General features: G+C 38.3%; 1 protein-coding gene across 9 annotated transcripts in view; it reads left to right on the plus strand.

Moving 5' to 3' along the window:
* ANKS1B (ankyrin repeat and sterile alpha motif domain containing 1B) overlaps nucleotides 1–25,405 on the plus strand; it is a 408,217-nt gene that overhangs the window by 227,868 nt on the left and 154,944 nt on the right. For all 9 annotated transcript variants that reach the window (XM_077178718.1, XM_077178715.1, XM_077178724.1 and 6 more), the window contains one exon: nucleotides 17,571–17,669. In XM_077178718.1, coding sequence (XP_077034833.1) covers nucleotides 17,571–17,669 — 99 coding nt within the window. The remainder of the gene's footprint in view (nucleotides 1–17,570; nucleotides 17,670–25,405) is intronic.

Consider the following 25,405-nt stretch of genomic DNA (forward strand, 5'->3'; position numbering starts at 1 on the left):
GTACAGTTTGCTGAACTCCTTCTAAATTTCCTGGGTGTCTAAATTTACTGTCCTTCAGTTTAGAAATCTTTTGTTTTCCCACATATTGGTGAATGTTTTGCCTTTTTTATGGTGTTGACACCCCAGCATCTGTTTTAACCTTGTCAATGACAAAAGCAGTGAGTGACACACATGTAGCTTTTGTCACCATGCTGTCCATTCTATCTGTTCACACACACACGCTCACGTTTGTGCACGCACATATTACACAAAAAGGCAATTTCATTACAATGAAATATTCCACATGCTTAGAAATAAAGAACTGGAGAGTTACAGTACCTAGGTGACCTCAGTTCACCCCTCACATTCACAAGCCTTATGATAGTCTTCAATCACAGGTTTCTTTACTAATTTTTCCCCTCAAAATTCCTTTCTCATTAAGTGTACTGAGATTTGAGTATGCATAGAAACATACTTCAAATAACTATCAGTTAAAATAAAACCTTTTGTTGTTTTTATAATACTATATTGCTTGAATTTTATGACCTTAGTCCAGTAGTCATTTAAAACAACAAGGAGACCCCCTAAACTGCCTTTTTTTCTCATTCAGAAGTGATGTACATTTGCATAGTGTTGTTCATCTGGAACATTAGAAAAAAATACCTACATATCTGAGCATGCATTTGCATTTTAGAAATTGAGTTATAAAGAGGTAGAAAACATAAAATTATAGTACTTCAGGTTATAACTTTGACAATTGAAAATAAGTATATCCAGTTAGAAACACTTTTGTCACAATTTTTTTAGAAGCTGAGAACTGTGCATCAGAAGTCACCTCCAAAAACTTTGCCTGTGCTTCACATGGGTCAAAGCACAAGCTCAGTTATAAAAAAGTTTGATGTTCTTGACTTTACATGGGACAAAATATAGATTCTTAAATCTACTGAAAGTAAGGTAAAGGCCCAGTGTAGACAAAGCAAGCTGCTGTGTCTAAAATATTAATTTTATTCCACATATGCATAATTGGTTGAATTAATTGAAAGCTTTTGTTCGTTGTAGGTACAATGAACAAGGTCACACATGAAATTCACACCTGTTCTCTGGTCTTGTTCTTAGCCCAATCCAGATTGAAATATATTTTCAGCAAAACAAGAAATAAAAATGCTACTTTAATCCCCAAATAATGTACTTCCGTAGTCCTTAAAACTCTGCATTAAACACTTCAGGCATTTTATTCACTATGGAACATGTTCTATTCTGTATTTTTTCCATTAAACCTCGATTATTGTGCATGTGGGATAAAATCTCCATACAGCAAAACACTGTATTTACTTTGGAGTGGCTAGTACTGTTGAAACTGAAGGCACATGCACTTGTTACAAATGCAACCCTTGACTTAACTGAAACCTCATATTTCACATGTTTATTACTCTTATCTTATGCAGTATTTTATTAAATTATTGGAAATGGAATGCTTCAATAACATTATTGATGGGAACATCAATGGGTTAAATTTGCAAGATGTACCATATCTGCTCTAGATTTGTGTTGAAAGTCTTTGATTAGATAATAATTATTTGGATATTTTTTGGTCGAAAGTCTATACCTAGATGGAAGTTTTGACATATAAAAGCCAAAGTATTTGTGCAGGTGACAGAAGTGGGGGGCTTAGCTTACTGTAAATAGAAGTGAATAAACATTAAAAACTAGAATACCATGAATAAAAATACACTGGATAAATACCTATCAAATGACCTTCCAGTATAATCTCAGATGGTATTTTCTCTGAATCCCTACTTAGCAGCCAAAAATTAGCAAAGAGTGGCCCCTCTGTGCACTATCCCCCTTTGCAGTCACAAAGAAAGGGAAAAAGCCTGTAGTTTATTCACTGGTATCTTACAGCTTACACTAAGAAAAAGTATGTTATTTGTTGCAGCTGGTTACAGCTCTTCAATCTCTGAAATGATTGAAAGCTTCTGTTCTTCAGAACAGAACTATTTCCCATCTTTTTCACTTTTTGAGGTTTGTTCTCTCCAAACAGCTCCCCTTTTAATCACATAGAAAGGCCACTTCTTGAAGTAAGTTAAGATGGCGTTTAAAAAGAAATAGCAGTTCTTAGCTGCTATGCTGCATTAGGATAAAAGATGGCACAACTGAGTTGGTGTTTAGCCTTGATCCATTTTTAAATATAGTATGAATATTATAGCCCTGTTAGCTTCTCTGAACTCCCTAGGCATCCCTCTTGTTGCCAGAAAGGAATTACAAATTGACGATGTAAGTTATTTTATTTTGTTTTCCATCTCCCTTGGAATTTGGAAGTGTGTCTGTTCTGTCCATGAGCTTTTTATTTCCTGACATTCTGATTTTTAAGTACTTTTATTATTGCCTATTGAAATAGTAGATCTTCGCTTTCTGTTCAGAAAAATAACTTTATGTAGCAGTGGAGTGGTATATTATACCAAAGAACCAACATACTAACAAATTTATGACTCTCAGTAATACCAAGCTTTTTGTCAGAAAATTCTGCTCTCACTCCTTGTATGGTTGATTTCCCTCTATCTCCTAACTCTGCTTCAAATATATGTTTGTTTAAAAAGCATTCTGATTTCCCTCATTCTTCAAAAATAAGAAATGGAGACTCAGGGGAAAAGAGAATAAAGGAAAAACTTGCTAGGACATGCAGAAGCAGCCTGGTCCATAGAGAATCCATAGGACAATATATCTAAGGGTCTTCTCTGAGGTCATCTTTTTATTTGAATTATGAATTTGGAGAAAATGCCTCTCTATTCCCTTATCTGGTGGAGGGAAATTACATAACTTTGCTGGCCTACATATAGGAAATCAAGAGAGGATCCTGGGATAGAAATATCTGTGTATTTTGAGCTGTCTTATGGTTAATTATCTGCTTGTGTCTGACTTTTGACATGCAGATTCCTAAGTAGCTTTAGTTGGGAAGAACACTTTCTCAGGAAGGAGTCAGAGGTAGCCAGATTACCTGAAGAATCAAACAAGCATTTAATAGCTATTTTAATAAATTTTTTAATTAATCAGGAACTTTTTTTTTTCTGTATATGAGCTTTCTAAATGTAATTTATCATTACTTTAAGTCGTGAATTTTATTCCATAAACCAAACTCATGGCAGAAACACTTTCTTAACATTCCTCTTGTCTCCTCTGGAGCTGCTGGCTACCACTCTTCCTTTCTGTTTATTTCTGAGGTTCTCTACATCTGACCCCTTTCCCCAAAATTCATTTGGTTTCTGAGATCTCTTTCTTCTCACCATTCCTGCAGGCTGGACTCTTCTTGTGTAGCCTAAGTCCTCCTTTTCTCCATTTCCTCTTTCCTAAGTAGAAATTACCATATTTCTTTTCTTTGGTCTGTAAATCAAAGGAGGGAGGGTCCAGGGGAGGAAGAGAAGATGGGAAGGAGAGGAAAAAAGGAGATTAAATAACTGAAGATGTCTGCTTCACATCTGTGTTCTTTTACTGACCTAAAACATTTTTACTTGAGTTGAAAAGCAGTGGAACATTTAAGTCTTTTCACATGTTCTTGTCACTTGCACCTCAAACCCAACAGAGTTGATGCTGAGTGAAAAATTCCTTGTCTGGGCTTAGGATGAGTTCTTGCAGAGCGTTGGCCATGCTTTCCAGCATGCTTTGTAGTTCCATGTTATTCAGATTTTTCCATTTTCCAGGGTATCTCAGGCTTCTTATTTACCTGGACAGCTAACTACAAATGGTGACGAACTTGTCTGATAGAACTGTTGCACTCAAAATCCTTTAACATACATGGTAAAGGGAAGGAGCAGATTTTGATTTGCTGAAGTATGAGTGCTCACAGCTAAAGCTGAATATAACTACAGTCGTCCCTTGAATACATATGTAGGCAGATACTAAATACTTACTGAAATGGAAGAAAGCAATCTGCATTTATGCATTGAGAATTAATATATTGTAATTTTTTTTTAAATTCTAGCCCTAATTTTTTCTACTTTAATTCTTTATCTGTATAATGGATATAATCTGTATATTAAATTGCCACCTTGCTTTGATGGAGTCTTATAAAATACATTAAATCATTGTTTGGAGCTGTCTAATATTAATTCAATGAATGTCTAAAAAAAGTCTGAAGAAAGTGAGTCATTCTTGCTGGTGAGGTCTTCAATGGGAAGCTATATATAAGACATGGACCCACACAGAGAATGATAAAGACTAAAAGAAGAAATATCAGCTGCCTTATTTTCCAAGCACAATCTATCCTCTGGTACTGAATTCTTGGATTATTCAGAAATATAATTATAGTGTGTGTTTGGTGCCATGTGGGATATGTAACCTGGGGTGAAGAGTAGTTAGCCAATGTTGAACAATCTGCAGTCTGGTATTTTGTAGCTTCATGACATTCCTATAATGTGTAGTGGGGATTAGTAACTCCTGTTTTGTCTGTTTTATTCATTGAAGTGACTGTTCCTTTTAGGAAGGTGTACTGAAATCTAGAAATTATATCAAGTGAAGTCACAGTGTCCCACAATCTTCCCTCACTGGATCAGGAGCATACTGTTGTATTGTGCAATTTGTTGATAACACTGGTCTGTTGGGACCAAATACCACAAGGTGTGAGGGACAAGGGAAACTCACAAGTGTTTGCCAGACTATTAGGAGCAGTTTTTTTACTGCAAAGAAAAATTAAAGTAGAAAAATCCAGCTCATGGAGCAATGTGTAAAGTGTCAGTAAACGACTTGTCTTGAGTTAGGATAGGAGGAGGCCCCAAAGAACCCCTAGTTATTTGTCAAATGCAGTATCCTTGTATAGAAAGGGATTGGTGGAAACACTCATCACAACAACATTAGGAAGAGGGGTGCCAGAAAAGGTGGACTCTTGCATGAAGGTTCCTTGTGACTGAAGGAATGAGGTACTAGAGTTCCAGATTAATGGACTTTGACAGTAGGTATCCCAACACCTTAAAAATCAGCTGTGTAGCAACGTTGCAGAATCCTTCAATAGTGTTTTGCAGCTGAATTAGTCTGTGTACAGTTAACATTATCCTAAGAGTATATCAAGCTATCCCCTCATTAATTTTGAACATGTTTATTCAGATTTTTAAGAAAATGCAGTGTGTTGTGAGAAGTATAATCAGCCCCTTGGTCAAAAAGCAGAAGAAGCTTGCCTTTGTAGAAAAGACTCTTGAAGACAAATACTGTTTGGAGAGTTCAGAGGGCTATGTCAAGGTGCTAGGACTATGTGTATGAAGCCAATATGCGCCTTTAGGTTTCATAGCCAGTTCTTGCTTCGGCTGAACGTGAGTTACACAGCTCGTTTCTTTGAACAAGCTTCTTTAGATGGATTTTTTTTTTCCTTATATTCACTGTTAATAAGAGATTATGTCTGCCATTAGATATGCAACTAATTTATGGGCTGGTGTAAAAATGACATTTTGTGTGAGTATTTGTAGCATCTAACTACTCAGGTATCAGTAGAAAACACAGAACTGTTGTAGTCTAATTACTGCTTTTGTGTTGCATCTGAGATAAACAATACAAGAACATTTGCAAAAGAGTGAAAAGGTGTAAATAAAGCAGAGAATGTGTACAGAAAGAAAGGTCACAATATTAGAACTGTTTCTTAAAATATGTGGGCTGGGAATAAGTTGCACAGGAAAAAAGAAGCAGACATGAAGGAAAAAAGCAGACAGAAAATAGGCAACTTGCTATCTGGCTTACACAACCAGAAATCTGATTTTGCATTTGTTTATTTTTTGGATGTGCTTGTTTATTTTTAGATTTTTGAATTATGAATGTTATTGTTCAATGGCAAGATACTTGAAATTTGTGGGCAAGCTATTTTGAAGCCTGTGGTATTTATTAATTCATATGAGATCCACTCAACAGCTACAAAGTGGTAGCGACTTTATTTTTAATAGGTTCTGGGTGACAGTTGCTGCATTAGCCGTGATGTAGCTAGACTATGCTACATGAAATGATACTGCTAAATATGTAGTCAGAATTGAAAAAGAAATACAAAGAAATGTAGTGAATCACTCCAGAGTGCACTTCTTATATATCAGTGGCTACCCAGTTGTTTTCCAAAATGGAGCCTTTTCTGTTTAGATAAGGTTAGCATACATGGAATGTGTTTCTCTCATTCTTTGGGCTCATTCATCAAGTTGAAAGGCATTTTCAGCAACATGAAAATTGTCCTGCCCATGACAGGAACTAGATGATGTTTGAAGATTCCTTCTGACCCAAATCAGTCAGTGATTATGACTCTGTTAGAATCATTTAGTTTAGAAAAAACTCTTAAGATCATCAGGTACAAGCATTACCTCAGCACTTCCAAGTCCACTGCTAAATGATGTTCCTAAGTGCCACATCCATGTGTCTTCTAAATACCTCCAGGGATTGTGACTCAACCACTTCCTTGGGCACTCTGTTCTTGACAACCCGTCCAATAAAGGAATTTTTCTTCATATACAATCTAAACCTCCCCTGGTGCAAGTTGAGACTGTTTCCTCTTGTCCCATTGCTTGTAACACAGAAGAGACTGACTCCCACCTGGCTGCAGCCTCCTTTCACGTGGTTGTAGAGAGCAGTAATGTCCCCCTGGAGCAACTTTTTGTCCAGGCTGAACACGCCCAGTTCCCTTAGCTGCTCTTCATCAGACTGGTACTCCCTTCCCCAGCTCCACTGCCCTTCTCTGGACTGCCTCCAGCACCTCTGTGTCTTTCCTGTAGTGAAGGGCCCAGAACTGGACGTAGGATTTGAGGTGTGGCCTCACCAGTGCCAAGTATGGGGGGTTGGTTCTGAAATATCCTTTCTGCCATGATCTCTACAAGTTTGGGTCTGCCATCATAACACAGCTTGGAAGGATGAGCTTTTACTTCTATTCTTGTGGAATATATCTTCCCAAAGTTAATTTGAAAGAAAGAAAGTCTGTGTTTCTGTCATCTCTGCAACACACTAAGAAAAAAAGAAAATAAGCTTTGCAGTGCAGGCATGTTTTGCTGCAGTCTAGAAAAGGCATGGTAAATCAGTTTCCTCAAAATGATAAAGAGTTGCTGGATCTCATGCATCCCTTGAAATTTATGGTAGATTTTTATTTAGGAAAATCAGGTCTTCCTTCTGCTGGGTATATATAGATGTATCTATATCACTCAGTCTCTGGTGTAGCTAAATGCCCATGTGCTTAACTTTAAATGAGCCAAAAGATGAGAGTGAAAAAAAACAATATGCATTAGGTAAACTATTGATATATTTTCCTTTTCTGGGCAGTTTTGGCCAACAGCAGAAACACTGAACCAATGAGTTGGGGAGACCTTTGATCTCACCTAGTGTGGTTGTATGGTGATGATGCTTATGATGCTTCTGAACTGCAGGATCAACTCAGATTCTCTGCAATGTTTCTGAGGAGCAGGGTCTGCTTGGTGCTGAACACAGGTTTTATGGAGCAAACTAGTCATTACCCATTCCCGCTGCATGGGAAGTGAAGCACATCCTAAGGTGATGCAGCAGTCCATGCGTGATGCCCAGGATGACCAGTGGAACAACAATCAGTCCTCCTTGGTGGGAATATTGGCATGCCTCTCCCCACTGGTTCCAGGAGAACAATAGCCCTGTGTAGTGGCACAAGGCGCCTGGGATGGCACCGCAGCGATCCGCTGGTTGCCGTGGTGACGGGAGTGGGCCCGCAAAGCCAGCCTCCTGGCTGCTGAGTTGGAAGGGATAAGAAAAACACAGCCCACTTCCCATGTGAGACGAATTACAAGAACAAGCAAAGGAAGAAAAGAAAAATGTCAACCCTTAATCAAATGTTCTCTTATTTTTAGAAGGGGTTTGAAGAAAATGGAGACCATCTCTGCTTACCTCTTGGGCCTCAGGGATTTGGCTAGTAATACCTCTGTACATACTGTGGAAATAAATCACAGAGGTTTGTATAAGAAAAATCATGTGTAAAAGGTATCTGTGTGCAGTGGGAGATGAGAAAACCTTATTCTATCCTGCTATCCTTTGTGCTTGCCTTAGCAAACAAAATCTGTAAGAATATGTTAAAATGATTCTCAATCTAATAACTATATTTGGCAGTCAAATGAAATACACTAGTTTTTAACTAGAAAAAGGTAGCATATTCCAGTTTCTTATTATCTCACAATGTCTCTTACCTTTTAGCCTTACTGCACAGCTGCATATCAAAAGCAGCATGATGGACTGTGAAATACATTTAAACATAGCAAATCAGTGGTGTGTAGAAAACACCATTCATTTTCTGGCATTTGTCATTCTTGGGAGCTGCTTCATATTTTATTATATTTAGTAATATTAAACAAACCAGCAGTTTCAGTCAAGCTAACAACCTCCAGTTACTAGCAGCTAGGTCCTGAAAATTATTTGGGCACCTGACAGTTAGGAGGTGCCTCCATTTCACAGAACACAGTGCACTGAAAAAACAGCCAAGTCAGGCCTCCAAGACCATAATAAATTCACAGTGAGTTGCAGCGATTTGTGAGCATCATGATGTTTGACTGAAGAGTTCCTGTTCCTGGCAGTAGGATGTCTACTACTGAACATGCAACAAGACCCTGCTTAACTTAACAGGAGGAGAAAGGCAAGGAGGAAAAGGGTGTGCAATGCTAAGCAGAGGAAGCCAGTGAGATTCTTTGAAGCAGGAGTTACATCTGGAAGTTTTGCTTCCACTTGCATCCCTGCATTAGATGCAATTTGAAAGCTGGAATTCCTGTCCTGCTCCCTGGATCTTGACATGTGAATCAACCCTTTGGATAAGGACAACTGCTTCATTGTTCTTTCAAATTGAAATACAAGCATAAGTCTGTAGCTTAGAAATTAGGATACTTGGATGAAAGAAAGTAATGAATTTTTAGCTTTTTTTCTGGCTTTTCTTTTTTTTTTTTTTTTTTTTGGCAGTCACTAGATATAAACCAGAAATATTTCTAGAAACAGCACAAGAAGATTGATTTATCACAACCAGCTGTCACTGGTCCTAAGGATGATATTCTTTCTGACTTACTGACTAAACCTCACAGCAATTTAGTTTCAGCAGGACCAATGAGCAATTCCTTCTCAACCCCAGAGTTCCCTTTCCTGATAGTTGTTGCATAGTTTCCTTTGTTTTTAGGAAATTTGAGTATGAGAAATACAGGTAAATCTGATCTCCTACCTTCTGCATGAATAGGTAACAGGTGGGCTGTTCTATGAGAAAGAAAGCTAAAGCCATTCTTCCTCCTTTTGACACATTTTAAGAAAGAGCAGCAGTTCATGTGGTGCTCCTGTTTCTGCCTTGGGCATGCTCTGAGACTTCCTACCAGATCAAGCCCTGATGACATTTCAGAGGAGGGCCTACTTTCTAGACTCCCACAAAGGATTGATGGGGTTTCCTAGCTGCTCTGTCTGCTCTGAACTGGAAGCCTGAACACCAGGCAGCCCACAGGCAAAGACACCAGTGTGAGCAGGGTTCAGTTGCAGGCAGGAGGTGAACAAGTGCTTGAAGATGTCTGTCATAACTTTAGGGTGTAAGTATGTGAAAACTTACATATTTTGTTGGGAATGTTTTCCTTGCTGCTATTTGACAGGCCACTTCTGGCAATAACCTATTTTTAAGGTGTGGAGGTTGCCTGGAATTTTAGTATCTTTGACTCTGCATTTTGTGCTCTCTGGGGTGATTTGGGTGGCTCACATTTTAAAACATATGACTCTGGTTGATAAAAATATGGGGAAGGAAATATATGTATAGGACACTCTGAGAGGTGAACTGAGTTTTTATATTTCATAGAATTACAGAATTATAAAATAGGTTGGGTTGGGAGAGACCTTAAAATTCACATAGTTCTTCTCCAGGCTGAACAACCCTATCTCTTTTAGCCTAGTTTAATAGAAGAGATATTCCAGCCCTGACATCATATTCATGACCTTCCTCTGAACTGCAAGTTCAAGTCATTCTTTGATGAGGGCTTCAGAGCTGGATGCAGCTCACTAGGTGGGATCTCACAACAGTGGAGTAGAAGGGCAGAATCACCTCGCTTGACCTGATGGACACAATTCTTTTGATTCGACCCAGAAAATGGTAGGCTTTATGGGCTGTGAGTGCACATTGCCCAGTCATGTCAACCAAAGCCTTCTCCTCAGGGCTGCTCTCAATCCATTCTCTGCCCAGCCTGTATTTGTGCTTGGGATTTCCCTCACCCACGTTCAGGGCCTTGCCCTTGGCCTTGTTGAACTTCATGAAGTTCACACGAGCCCATGTCCCAAGCCTGTCAAGGTCCCTCTCTGGATGGCATCCCTCTCCTCGGTGTCAGCTGCATTGGTGACAAACTTGCCAAGGGTGCACTCAATCCTGCTGTCCATGGTGCTGAAAAAGATCTTAAACAGTGCCATCCCCACACCAATCCCTGAGGACACTGCTTGTCCCTGCTCTCCACTTGGACATCGAGCCATTGACCACAACTCTGAATGCAGCCATCTAGCCAATTCTTTACCCACTGAGAGATCCACTGAGAGGCACATCTGTCAAGTCTATGCCTCCTCAACTTAGAGACAAGGCTGTTGTGTGGGACAGTGTCAAATGCTTTGCACAATCCAGGTGGAGAACATCAGTTGTCCCTCCCTTATCCACCAGTGCTGTAACCACATTGCAGAAGGCCACCAAATTTGTTTGCTCTTAGTGAAGGCATGTTGGCTGGCAGCAATCAGCACCAAATTTTATTACAAAAGTTAATTTGTTATTTGATTATCACCTCCTTATTTATTACAATACCACAGTGCTAGCTGGTTAAAACTCCATGTTACATGCAGAGTAGGTTTTCAACATTTTTTGTAGGTCTGAAAATATTATCTTTGCCCCTTCCAGCACTCCACAGCCTTACACACTTACTGGAGAAAGGAATATTTTTCTGAGACTTTAGAAGTCTGTTAATTAGCTCACAGTAATATTGATTTTTAAAGTGGGTCCTTTGAGAAATTTAGCATCCAAGCTAAGCAGCATTTATAGCAAGTAATCTGAATAATGGTACAATAAAGACTCTCTGGAATTTTCATTACTCAAATGAAGTGAAATTATCTTCACAATATACATTGAAGACATTAAGATGTAATTTAGGTAAGTATTAATAATTATATTATTGAATTGTTATGACTAAATAGGTAGACAGAGTTGGGTCCACAGCATTAGTAATTAAGTGGGCCATGTGTGACATCAGAGGTAATTTTTTCAATTGCCACCTTATCTGTGCAGCTAATTTGCGTGTGACAATTGTGTTGCTTGTAATGAATCAGTGCTACAAGAAGGAGGGATAAAAATAGCAGAAATTCTTCCTACAAGGATCCTTGTCCCAGCTATCCATGTTGGTTAATTACCACTACACTTTAATTAAGTATTCCTGTTGTGTGAAAGGTCTGTGACTGTATGATCATTTGAATGTCAATATTTGAAAAGCTTTGGATGGCACTGGTTGCTTCAGGTTCATTTCTAGAAAAGCTGAATGTGAACCAGAGAGAAATCTTTAAAGCTTTAGTCATATGGGCCTCAGGTCTGTAGAGACTCCTTTTTAAACTGACCTTGCTTAAATCACCAATTTTTATGCAGGTTGCAAATTTGTACACGAGTGCTATCACCCCACCCTTATCTTTGAGTGAAATGGCCTCTTTTTAGTGAACATTTCAGTAGTAGCTTGTTTTTACTTCCTGGCTAAATGGGACTGACATGGAAAACTTTCAGTTTCTTTGATTTTGTTCATTTTTTAATTGCTAAGAGAGTCATAAATGTAAAGACTGGAAACAGAGCAAGGTGAGGATTGAGAATGAGTGTCAGTAGTTTTACAGCAAATTAATTTTGGAAGAATATTATCAAATGATTATTTTGCAACCTGCTTGGTCCTTTCATCTGAACATATTTTATAATCAATATCTTTCTCCCAAGACAAAATTCCATGCTTCTGCAGGGGATTTTTCTAACAAAATCTTGTCAGGTTTTTAGATTAAATAATGTCTGCAGTATCTTAAGGAGTCTGAAATCTTTCTGACCTGAAAGTACAAGTTGGGCATTTAACTCCCGTAGTCATTCTTACAGATCTTGTTTTCATGTTAACAGTGGAAATACTAGTGAGAGGCAACCTTTTCACTTATAATGAAGCTTGCTAAAGTCTGGTCATTTGCCAGTTCTTGTTTGCCTGAAATTTTTGCACTAATAAGAAGCAATGCTCATTACTGAAAGCTACATTCCTCTAGTCCTTTCTTGCAAGTCTCTAAGAAATAAATTCTTTTATCTTGTGGGAAAATTGTGTTGTGTTGAAAAAAACCTTTTGGCTTATAATTTAGCTTATGAAAAAGAAAAGTTGTTCAGTGTGTTTTTAATTACATTGTGAGATGTCTTTAATTTTTTCCCAGACAGATGACAATTTAGATGTCCAATATTTCAAGAGGATGCAGTTTGGAAGGATATTTGGGTTAGGTGGGTGAGAAACAAAACAATTCCAAAATTCCAACTGAGGAGGCTTGTTTGAGTGAGCTATTGAGGATGTGCTTTATATTTTTCCCTCACCAGTTATGCATCTGGAATCGCAGAAAATTTTTTTTCCCTCACCAGTTATGCATCTGGAATCACAGAAAATAAGAAAGAATAGAGCTTTTTGGTGCTGTTGATCTGAGCTTGAGTCTGCTCTCTCTGACTCCAGTCTCCAACCATGTGTAATGGAAGAACATGCCCATCTGCTCCTGCCCTTCTCCCACCTCTCTTATCTGAGTGACAGGAATAATGGCACTCTCAGACACTCCAGTTAAATGTACAACCCAGCAGATATTCTTTTCTGTGCCAGGCCATATTTCCAGCAGCTCTGTAAGCTGAAGTATGAGGCCTGTTGCCCAGCTCCACTGAAATGCCCCAGCTGTGCTCCTGCAGTGCCAGGTCTCAGTCCATCAGGGTGAGGCTCAGTGTGGTACACTTTGGTAGAGACATTAGCAAGGCCCTTCAAACACCACCAGACCTTGTCTGTCATACACTTACACCATGACCCTACCCACTGCTGTGTTCTGAATGCCACCTGTACCAGCTCCTCAGAGTCTCTTCTGACCTCATTATTTTGGTGATGCAGCAGATTACTACATGGATGACTGGGAGGGGACAATGGAGAGTGTAAAGTGCTCCCTGCACATTGGGAGTGATGCAAGCACCTCTGCTGCCCCATCAGCCCTCTGCTTACTTCAGAAGTCATCCTTCCCTTGTCCACACCAATCCTGTTGTTTGTCAAACCAGTTTCCAGTACATTAGAAACATAAAACATTAACAGAAGTTGTTGTTACCTTGTTGTTACCTTGTAGCACTTGATATCTCCAGCAGACCTGGGTTTCATTAATGGCTGCACAGCAAATGACTTTGACTCAATCTGTTGAGCAGCAGCACTTACACAGCTTTAGGTACCTGAATTACTACTTTTCCTCCTTTGCTGACACAGATGAACACCAAAAGAATCGATTAAGGTGGCACTGCCAGCCTAAAGCTAGAAGTCCCCCAAATCTTCTATTTCTTATGTAAATCTTTTTCCTTTGCAGGGGAGAAAGAAAACTTTAAATTCAAAGTCAATTTGTTCTTTCTTTTTTCAGTCATTTTGTTCCCCACAGCTCATATCTTCCAACTTCAGTGGCTGAATTTCCAGAGAAGTCTAGTGATACATCTGCCAACTCTTTTAAAGCTTCTGTACCATTTTACTTAGGTGACAGAACCAGACATTAGAATTTTTCATGATAGTTCCCAGCACAAAAAATATGTCAGGGAAGATTAAAAACATAGGTACAAAAGGAAATGTGAAACATACAGTCATGCCTGCAATTCTAATATGTTGTTCAATATTTTATTATCTTATGGGACAAATCTTCAGCATTCTTTTGTTTCTGCAAAAGGTAGAATGCATATGGGTGCTTAGGTCTAATCCAGAATTTCTGGGAATGACTGTATTTAGGTGGAGAATGCAAGAGGTGATTTTGTATTGAACAACCCATATAAATGCCAGTGACATCTTTATCTCATAATGTATCATTATGCATTTTGTTCTGAACTCATTTATAGGAACTATCTCAGAATTTGGCAAAATTTCTGATTTTTTAAAATTATGTTGTTTTTCATATGCCTCCAGTCTCCCACATGCAGTTTTTCCTTCGCTCTTGAGCCCAACTGTTCTGTGAAACTACTGCCTTCTTGCTCAGGAGATGAGCTTCCAATGTGTGCTTACAGGGAAAAAGATGATGATCCTGGGAGTTGTGCAGAACCACAGATCTGGGGGGTGGAGGGTTTCAGATGCACTCTTTCCTAACTGGAACTTCAGAAGCAGGATCTTTCCAGTTCATTAGACTATTGTGCATAATTAATACAGGAATTTCAACAATGTAAGCTGAAGTGTATGAGATCTGAACCTGTCCTTATATAAGCAATTTTTGTTGTGAATTCTAAGTTTTCCTTCCAACTAAGTTTTCCTGTAGACTTAAGAAACTGCAGTATCACATAGTCTCTTATGTTTTCATTATAGAAAGCATAAAGCTCTATAGAGATTGTTCACCCATATTTCCTGTTATAAGAACCTGTTTCGCACATAAGCATATAAAAGTTAAATCTTTGGACTCAAATTCTCTAGGTGCCTACTAGGATAATTTCTTTTTGGTGAATATTTCAACTAATGTAGCTCAACTATTTTTAAGGATGAAATAATGTGACAAGACATTCTTGCATTCATATTCATTTTAATTATATTTACCATGTCATCTCTAAAGTTAATTGAGGTTACATTTTGTCCAGCTTATAATAGATGGAAGCTAAGAGCAGGGGAAGAACTTCTCCCCTTGTAGCAGAAGGAAGTTAGGTTTTCTTCACTTTTGATGTAGGAACCTGTGGAAAGAGACTGGAAGAGAACAAGAGGAATAATCAGGTAAAAAAAAATCAGGGAATAGGATTAAGGGGGTAGCATGAGCAGATACTTGGAAGATAGGACTGTGAGGGCTAGGCTGTTTCTTTCTCTTCACAGGTATTTCTGCAAATCTAACAGCAGCTTTCTACTGCCATGAGTTTATTCCTCTATACTAAGCAGTAGTGGATTATACTGAGTATCTAAATTTCCCTGGTTTGCTATTGTGGAAAGATGAAAAGTTGTTTTAGTTTCATGGCAGAAGACAATAAAATCAGTTTTACGGGAGGGATGAGTGTCTGCCCCTGTTGATACTTAAAGTTGACACAGGAAAGCTCTAAAACCTGAGCACATTCAAAGACAAGGTTGTTGCCTTATTGAGGCAACATGAGTTCCAGGCTTTCCTGAGTTTTAAATATTTGCTTCTGTAACCTTGACCTACTTAAAAAAAATACATTCAGTAATACATAAGGAAAAAACAATAGCAAAGAATTAATAAAATAATGCTTTCTCTGCGATGCAGCAACTACATGCAAATATTTTTCCTGTGCCTGTTAGTTTAATTGAGTTTTAAGCATTGTAATATTTGAAGCTGTGTGCCAAGGTTACTGGCACCAGTAAACAGTGATGAGTACACCGTAATTGTGTGTAAACATCATGCGGTAATGAAGGTGAAATCTAAAAAACTGTTAAATGAAGTGAAAGCAGTAGCTGCAAACGAAATAGATGCATTTATTAAAATGAATGGAAATGTATAGCCTTTGTTTTGGACTGGATCCTCAGTTGGCTCAGTTCCCTTAAATCCATTTATGCTAGCTATTTCCAGCTGCTGGAGAATCCAGCCCAAAATGGATGGCTTTTTTCATGGTTTTTTTCTATAGGTTTACAGCCTCCTTTTGGTTACTTAAAAGAGAAAGGCAGAAAGAGAAAATTATATTTTTGTGTGTTTACCAGGGAGATGAAGGGGGTATTACCCCCATTAATCACTATCACTGGTTGCACAGCCCATGCTGCAGGCACTCTTATATCAGATGCTCTACTTAAGCTGGCATCATTGCACAGCTTCTCCTGGTACAGCAGGTTTCTGCCTGCGCTATTCTGAATGCTGCACACAGATTGTCTCAGGGTATGATTTGCAGATTTGTAGTCTTAAACCATACCAATTACTGTAAAGTATAGTTTAAAATATAATAGCTTTGCAAAGCTTCCTCGATTGCCTTAAAAAGACATCACCTAGATTTTGCAGGGTACTCTGTGGAGTAGCACTTGAGAATCCTCAGGGGTGCACCTGTAAATTAATCAGTCTATCTGAAAACAGTGAAAATTTAGTAGCTGAACAGAGTGAAGTCTTCCATATTCCAGGGTGATTTTTGAAGGAAATCCATGCTGCTTTGGGACAGGAGATTTTATTTTCAGAAAGAAGTCACATCCTTCATTAAGCCCTGACTGAGCAAAGCATTTAAGCATGTTCTGTTATGGGCCTATTTGCTTTTCATTTTTCCACTTAAGAGCTGTGCTAAGTCAGGAGCAGCAAGCCAAATGGAAAGCTAGACATGAAGTTTTCATGGATTTGCTCTCATAACGCCAAAGTGATCAAATTAAATGAGTACAAGTAAGAATTCTTGCTTCTAGTCAATTAGTGTTATGAGACTCCAACAAGGGTAAGAGATCAGGACAGGTCATCAGTTTTTTCAGGTTTTATTTTCAACTGTAATAGAAACTTTCTTAAAACAAAATATATTTTTAAAAAGCTGAGATTTTTCTCTGAAATGATAAGCTCAAAAAAGAATACAAGATTGCCAGCTATTCCAACTTGATCCTTGTCTTCAATTCCCCTTTTGAGCCACTCTTGTGTCTCCAATGAGTCCTTCAATAGTCACTGACAGCTCTTTAGATCATCAGCTTTCAAATGCTGGACTTATTAGGTGGTATCAGACTCCTTGAATTTAGGAATTGTATTGTCCTGTTTGTGTAGTTCCTACTGCTAGCAACTCCTAGCTAGCCATCCATCAAGAGATGCTTGAATTGTGGAGGTTTATTTCATTGACTTTTCTGGGCAATTATTTTGTGTATTATTTGAACAGATGGTCTTTTTCAGCTATTTGAATGTTTGGAACTATTTGACCTGCCCACGAGCCGGAAAATAAAAGCAGTGACAAGTAAAGTTAGGATTGAACTGGTACAGTTAAATGGGGGATGGGGACTGCATAGTTTGTTGACACCAGTCCCTTTCTTCATCATTTTACTATCAATGAACTAAATAATTTTATCCTTATCCACTCTCCTCATCTTATTCTGTGTTGATTTTTTTTCAGTCTGGAGGGAAATGAACATCATAAATAGATAGTTGAGGTAGGAGGTGAATTGAAAAGATGGAGAGTTTCTGAACAATTCTGTAGTCATGTCCTTGGTTCCAAATGAAAGAGCAATCACATCTGGTATTTGGCTTGAGTGAGAGCTACAATTTCTCCACCAGCAGTGCTGCCAGCAGTGTAGCAATAGTCCATGGGTTCAAGCACCTGCCACCATATTTTATTATTGTGAAAATGAATCCAATCATCAGTAATTTATTATTCTTGTCACATGCTATAAGTTAAGCAAAGTGTTCTCTTTTAAATGTGACAGAAGGGCCTGTTTCAGGGTATTGAGGGCATCTTTTAAGTTTTCAATTTTTATTCCACTTTTTTTCCCCATTTTTAGGGAAGCAACGTGATGGAGGACCAGGATCTCCTGGAAATAGGAATCCTTAACTCTGGGCACAGACAGAGAATACTCCAAGCAATCCAGCTTCTCCCAAAGGTACAGTTTCTGTTATTTTGCAACTGAGGGAACTAACCCCTGCAGTATTCACATTATTTAAAACACTTTTTGGAATGGAGATAGATGTAACTCTACTGGTTTTGTAGACACATTTTTTGCGTATGCAGATATGGTGTAAAATAATGTCAATGTATTGAACTCCCTTTGCATAGATGTAGTTGACAAAGCAAAGGGAACTAAAATCTGTAATTTGACCTGACAGCTGTTTAGAATGAATTTGAATTCCTTTTGACCTTTCAGCCTATTTATAGACTGCCATTACACATGTGTAAATAAGGCTGTCCATGAATCCCAGAATGCCTTTCTTAACATAGGAGTTGCCCTGGAAATACTTTGCCCCTTATATAAGTACTCATAAAAGCATTGGAGGAAAGATTGTTTCCTAGTACCTGCCTTTTGTGTGACATACAGAGACTTCCTGCAGGCTGCATATTTCATTTTCTGCTATGTATATGAATTTTGCTTCTCAGCTGCAGACAGAAGAGCTTGCAGCCATTTTCCCAATCATTTTTAGTGCTAACCAATTTAAAATCTAGATTTTAAAATCAGTGATAGAATATTCTGCATACCAGAATGTATCACTGGAGGCTCCTACTACCATTCCAAACTAGAGATAGTGGACCTAACATGAAAAATTACTACTTTGATTTGGAAAATTTTAAAAGGAGAATGAATGATGAATAGCAGACACCAGTAGGGCTCAGAAGGCTGTCACATGTGATGCTGATACTTCGTGCAAAATGCTAAGGCAGGAATAAAATCAAGTGTAAAGTGCACTGAGTGTTCTGGTAGCAGCATATCAGAAGTAATTGAGGTAAATAGAGATTATTCCACTTGAAGTTTCATAATGCTGAAGAATGACAAGAGTTATTAAAGGATTTTTCAGTTTAGATCATGTAAAAGGCTTTTTGATGCATCAAGGCTTCCTGGATGGACGACTTGTAAGAAAGAGCACAAAGGTTTCTTTTGTATGGGAAAATCAGAAGTTGTGAAGCAATTTCTGTGTCTGGAGGTGTTAGTCAATCCATATATACTGCAATGTGAGTCTGCACACGGAAACACCAAAGATCATTAAAAAGAACCATTTTCCACGTACCATATTAGACAAATGAGATAAATGGTACAAGAAGCAGGGTATTAAAAGTAGCATTTGATGAATTTAAAAAGATATTAAAGGTTTATCTATGAATTTATGAATTTTTCAGGAATACTATCATTCAAACAAAAATTTTGTAATCTTTAGCTGAGCTTGTAGCTGATGATATCTTTATACTGTTTCTCATGCTTCTTAGAGAGATCAACTTTCATGTGGTTTTGTTAACATTCTTCAAAATTATTGTTAATATATCATCATGTTAGTGCTGTCTGCACTCGGTGGCTGGTGTTTATGAAAGCATTGCTAATATGGTCTGCTTTTGGAGAGTTTAGTAATGCTGAGAGCAGATTCTGTTATAAAGCTACAACCTCAGTCCTTTTAACATCTTGATGTGAGACAGGATCGCACCTGCTTGATGTGAGACAGGATCGAGATCTGGAGGTACTCTTGAAACCAGTTGAGAACAGGATGGTTATGTAGTTACTCAGAAGAATTCTGTGCCAAAGATAGTTAAGTAACACAAGATGACTTGAAGCATGTGCTGAATAATGGTGGGATAGTTTTTAGCTTCTTCCCTGTTGAGCTAAAAAGGCAGTCCCTTAGGACCACATTTTTAACTTGTCTTTGATGCAAGGATGTTACACCAAATCAAATGCAGTTGCAAGCTGAAGCTGTGCATCATGTTTCTCCATGTAAATGACTCAGCAATGTAAGGGAGCTTACACAGTAAAAACACATAATTTCCTATATAAACTGAGTTCTTTTGAAGGCAGGTTATAGAGCCCAAAAATTAGGATCATGGGAAGTTTTATCTAATGTAACACACCCTTGTTGTATTCACAACAGCTTGCTAATACATAAAACACTTTCACAACCTGCAACAAACCATTAAACATTGCTGTATTTCTATTTGTGTGTTGATAAGTTCAGCTCTGTCATCCTGCATTCAAAATAGTGCATGCCATCTAAATATATTAAGACCTCAAACCTTAATTGGAGTCTCACTAATTTGAATCTCATTAGATAAAAATTCTGTTAGTTTGTTTGTTTTGAACATGTACCTCTTTTCTGTTCCTCATTTAATTTAAATCTCGATGACTCCATGCGTTTTTAACTTAATGACATTGCTGATGATGTTATTTTTAGTTCTACCAATAATGTTTCCTATCTTGAGATACTTTTTTGCTTGTAGTTTGAGGTGGAAGTTAAGTGCTTTAAAAAACACCTATCAAACAGCACTTTCTTAAAGCCCCAGGCAGCACTGAGTTAAAAGTTAAAAGGGTAAAAATCAAGCAACAAATCTATCATCAAGGTTTTAAAATAGCTTTTTTAAAAGCTTTTTTTGTTGTTCTGATACATATTCATCTCTTCAGCCTGGAAATGCAGCAGGTATTTAGTAGCTGAAATTTTTTACTCATAACTGCTTCCTGCCTAAAGAGTATTGAATTTCTAGATATCAAAAACCAGTATCCTTATTAGGAATCATTCTCTGGAGCTTGAAGTGGTTTTAAATAGGAAAAACAAACCCTCACATTTTGGCCAAATATAGATTAATTAAGCATTGTGGTCTGTTATGCAGGTATAAAAGGGTATGTTTACCTGGATTTCTCAAAATGTTTTCTTTCCCATTATATTCTGTATTTGAGAAGAAATAAGAGGAAAAAATAGTATGTTCACCAGTAGGTAGGTAAGGTTGAAATCTTTGAGACAGAATGCTTCTTTCCAAAATACTCTTCATTTTTATTGGATTAGAGCTTGTAGCTCTAATTCTTGTCTTGTACCAATGTAATTTAAATTTCTCAAGTTTCACCTTAATATTAACTAGAGCACTTTATGGCTTATTTTAATAATATAAGGTTAAGACAGTCTGGTAGAAATATCATTTGCAAAATTAATTCTTGAAATAGAAGTATTTTATACATTACATCAGTCTTAAAGCAAATTTCATAGCAGAGTTTATTGCATTTAAGACTTTTGTATGAAAAAATGAAATCAATAAATTTTTGGAGGAGGATGTTATATGCTTTATTGAAAGGAAATCCAGATATGTTGAGAAGTGGAGATAACATATAAAAAGATACTGAAGCTGCAAATACCTTGAGAAAAAAATTAATACTGAGAAAAGAATTGTGTGCAGTGTATGCTTAATTGACTAAGAAAGTAATAACAGTCATGGCATAAAATTTTAGTCACACTTAGGTTACATAGAAAATCTAAGGAGCATTGGCCAGCTATTTCAGCATCCCAAACCTATGTGTGAGTGACTTTTCAGTGGGTTCTTCCAAAAGTTGTTTTTTTTTAAATTACAATTATCCTAGGTTATCTCAAAATTTATCCAAGAAAGAGGATTGGTTCTGTGTGGGATGCTCAGTGTATGGCTCCTTCTCCCAGCATATAATGGGAACACATGCTCTCATTTGACAGATGGAAGAAAGATGTTAGCTGAGAGCAGCTTTCTCCTGGCTTCAGAGCTATTCTTAAAGCAGCTTGTTCCTTCCTGCACAGAGAGGTCTCAGCACAAAGCAGCTTTGGGAATAGCAGTGGTGTGCAGGCAGCCAGCCTCTTTTCTTGGGTGCTTTGCAGAACGAGACAAGAAGTAGGATTTGAGCAGGCTATGAGAACATCCTGTCTGCAAGTGGTGTTGTAAAGCTCTGCTTCCAAAAGTGCTGGACTTATTACTCATATGTAACACTCTTGTGCAAGCACAGTGAGTCTGGCATTTAGGAAAGCAGAACGACTGTTCTGCTTTGTGCTGACATGTGCATGTGCTCATTAACTATGCTGTGTCTGTAAGAGAGAAAGATCACATCATGTGATCTTTGCTGCTGCCATATTGCTATTGGCTTAGACATTGCAGAGTTCAGCAAGATGCCAGTCCTGGTGTTTGATTACCTCCCATTTAGCACTTCCATTCCTAAGGCAGGTTCCAAACTAGGAGGTGCTGCAAAACGTTGATGACCCTCTCTGACTCTGACTTCTTGTTTCTGGTCTGCTGGAAGTGAAGATGAAAAATGGGATTCCAAGGACGTGCTTTTTACTCTGCTGTTTTCCCTGCTTCTTATGCCTCTGGATGTTACTTTTCTGGTTTGAGGGGAGGCCACTCACATGCTTACTGCGCCACTTGCAAGACCTTTAGCCACAAGGACAGAAAAAAGCTATTAGAATCCAGTATAACACATGAATTTTTCAAGTCTGAAATACAAATAGGTAGTCTATGTTGTTTAAGTAATGCAGCGCAATAGGAATGAATCAGTAGAAGCAATTAGATACATGCAAGATATAGTTCCAGGTGTTTACTTCAGACCGACTTTAGACTAGTCCCACAGACTTCTCCAGGCATGTCCTTCAAATCTCACTGATGAAAGAAGTATCATAAACATTTTCCTTCTTATCTGAGCCTACCAGAGAGCCACTCTAGACATGACATGCTGACATTTATCTGTATCGTGTAGATAACAGTAGCATGCAGCTGGTCCTGCCACTGTTGCCATACAGGATGTCCTATTTACTTTCCTGCTTCTTTTATACTTTCTTATTTGCAATTGGCTCCACAGTATCTTCTGGCTGCCCTGAGAATAGTCAGCAGGCAAGGAGATATACTACATAAGAGGAAGTACTATCCCCTTTTTTGGTAACCGGACTAGGATGATAACCTGAAGGAGCTGACTTAAACTTTTTCATGAGATCAAAAGTCATAGCTTCCACTTAGTCCACAAATTTCATCTTTAGATCTTCTTAAGATTACATTTTATGCAATGGATATGTCCAAACTGTTGCATACATTATCACTGAATGACAACTGTTATTTCCTTGTCCCACATATTGTATCTGATGAAGAACTGGGAGGTTTCTTCATTCTTCTGGATTGGAATGGTTTACATTTCTCCAGAAAAAAGAAAAAAACAAAAACAAAAGCCCCCAGGTGTGCATCTATTTTCCTTTAAATTTGGAAGGCAGATTCCAACTGAAAAAACCGTAGAATGGATAGCTACTGCAATTCTGACAATCTTAGGTAGGAAACATTGAACTCAGGGGTATTCTGGACCTTGCATTGAGGCAAGATCCTGCCTCAATCAAGCACTGCTGTGAAGTGAATGTGTCTGTACTGTCTTTTTCTAGCAAGCTCCACAAGAAGACAGAAGGCTTTTGATTAGTGGAAAGAAAAGTCTAACATTAATAGAACACAAGCTTGAATAGTTAACTTTTAAAATATGTGACAGGCTAGATGGAATAGAAACCCAAAAAGTTTATATACAGTTCTTCCTCACCTGCTGTCTCTCTGCAGGCAGACCCTGTTTCACTCAGTGCCTTTCTACCAGCAGCACATGCAAAGTCCTCTCAGGTCCTTCGTCATTTGTGCCCATCCCCTGTGAAAGCTGCTCCTCTGCCCCTGACTGCAGGCTCAATTTCTGCCCAGGCACTGCAGGAACCAGCTCCGTGTGGTGCCCCTGTTCCAGCCAGGCTCTCTGGGCTTCAGAAGTGTCACTCTTCTGAGCCTTTTCTTTTGGTGCTCTAGAGGAGGAATGATCTCCTCTTCCAACAATAGGACTCCAACTGACCACATTTCTGAAGTACGTAATATAAAACAGATAGCTGGCAAAGACAGGAAACAAGAAAGAACTGCTATATCCCCTATTACAACCACCTAAAATTTCTTAGCTAGGTAGCTGATAGTTTCATGTAAGTTCCCAAAAATGCTCCTTAATCTCTTGAATGGGCCAGCAGTGTAAAAGAAAGCATTGCTTGCTTGCATATATGCTTGCTAAAAAGATCTTTCTTCCAAACGAACACAAGCATAAATTCACAGTAATCATAGCCACCATTTAAAATGCAGTGAAAGTCAAGTAATCTCATCCTCCTTGTACAACACATGAAAAGCTTGTGGATAGTGATACTAAGCTCCACTGGATAGTGATACTGCCTTTGGAGAACATAGTATTAATTCTCTATCTGTCTGTGACGATCAGAGAAAACTGGTAACAGTCCATGCTACTGAATTTACCTCGATTTTTCTAGTGCATATGTGATTACTTTGAAGCTCTGTTTGTGTTTATTTGGCCACCTTTCAGAGACAAAAAACTCAAGTGCCTTTTATCCTAATGTAAAATGCTCTATCAACAGAGCAGTGATATATGTTTTTCAAAAGTCTGTTATGCAGACAGTCTCTTGAGAGGGGTTTCTCAAACCATTAGGATACTACTTGACATTGCTATGTTATTATGAGAAACAGCTCTTTCTGGCTTTTGCTTTCTATTCATTTCAAAGGAAGTGATACTGATGATATATCATTAGGACCTAGGAGAGAAATTTCATATGTTTTGTATCTTCCTCCATACTTTTTTGAATCATATTTTCTTAAATATTTTTTTCTCTAAATCCTTTGGGCTTCAATTCCTAGCCTTTTCCACAGTCAGCACATGAAAATCTTCTGTAGTGAAAGAGCTGACATTGGTATTGCTCTCTAAACAGCTGAGTGAACTGGTAGTAGTGTCTGTGGAAGAACAATAGTGCCCCTATTTATGAGCAGTTAATATTTGAAACACTGTCATGACTTGCAGCTCAGAGATTTTACATTGATCTGAATCAAACAGTGTGCAACTTACTTGGATGCTTGACATCACTGGTGCTTGTGTTGTAGCTGGTTCAAAATGATTGAAATATCCATGGAAATATACTCAGTAGGTAGGAGGGAATTTTTCTTTCAAGAAACATCAATCAACAAGGAAGCCTACGGGGTTTAAATTATCTGTGAGAGGAGTCCAAGATAATAGTGCAGCATAGAAGAAAAGATACAGTCTAAGAGTCATGACCTGTTAATGAAGATTGGGGTAAGATGCAACTAAACTGAATCTCTGGCAAAGTAAAAGGGCAGCACTTCCAGACAGATATTTCAAAGTGGTTTTATTTAAAAACTCAATAACATTTTATATGAAAAGCAGATACTATTAATGATACTGTCACATCTAGATAACCAATATGTCTGTCAGTAATTGTTTGAAAGGAAAACCTTCAGGTAACTATGAATGACAGTTAATAAAGTTGGTATTATTAAAAAACAGAAAGAGACAAGAGGACAGATACTGAAATTTTAATAATTTTCATTTTAGAAAGCCTGTTTTAGATAAAAGAGTTGTTCTTTGTTCATGACAAAACAAAATAATGTTTTTGTGCTGAAAACAATAGTAAATATTCTAGTTCCGAGATTAATTTTTGGTGATAGTAGCAACTGTCCTGCCAGGGCAGGTGAGCTGGGAGCTCAGAGGTGAGTAGGGCAGGGACAGTGGCAGTGACTGTGAGCAGCCACATCCCAGGGCAAATCAACAGGACACTCACAGGGATAGGGACAGGGCAAGGTCACCCTGGAGGGTCAGTCAGTGTTTGAGGAGGAACAAATGTGGCTGGGCACAGACATACCTACAGCATAGCTTAGCTAAGTGTCAGGACATGGACCTGAGTTCAGATGCAGCTCCTGCAAAAGGTGGGGTCTGGCTAAAGCCCTGGCCAAACTTCCCACTGCTCTTCCTCACACAGATCTGATCCAAGGCTAAGCAGCTGCACTACCTGCAGCATGGCCTTGAATACCAGCAGACAAAAATCTGGGAGAGGGAAAATGCTTGCA

Source organism: Agelaius phoeniceus, chromosome 5 (genome assembly GCF_051311805.1).
Source record: "Agelaius phoeniceus isolate bAgePho1 chromosome 5, bAgePho1.hap1, whole genome shotgun sequence".
In the NCBI taxonomy this organism is placed as follows: domain Eukaryota; kingdom Metazoa; phylum Chordata; class Aves; order Passeriformes; family Icteridae; genus Agelaius; species Agelaius phoeniceus.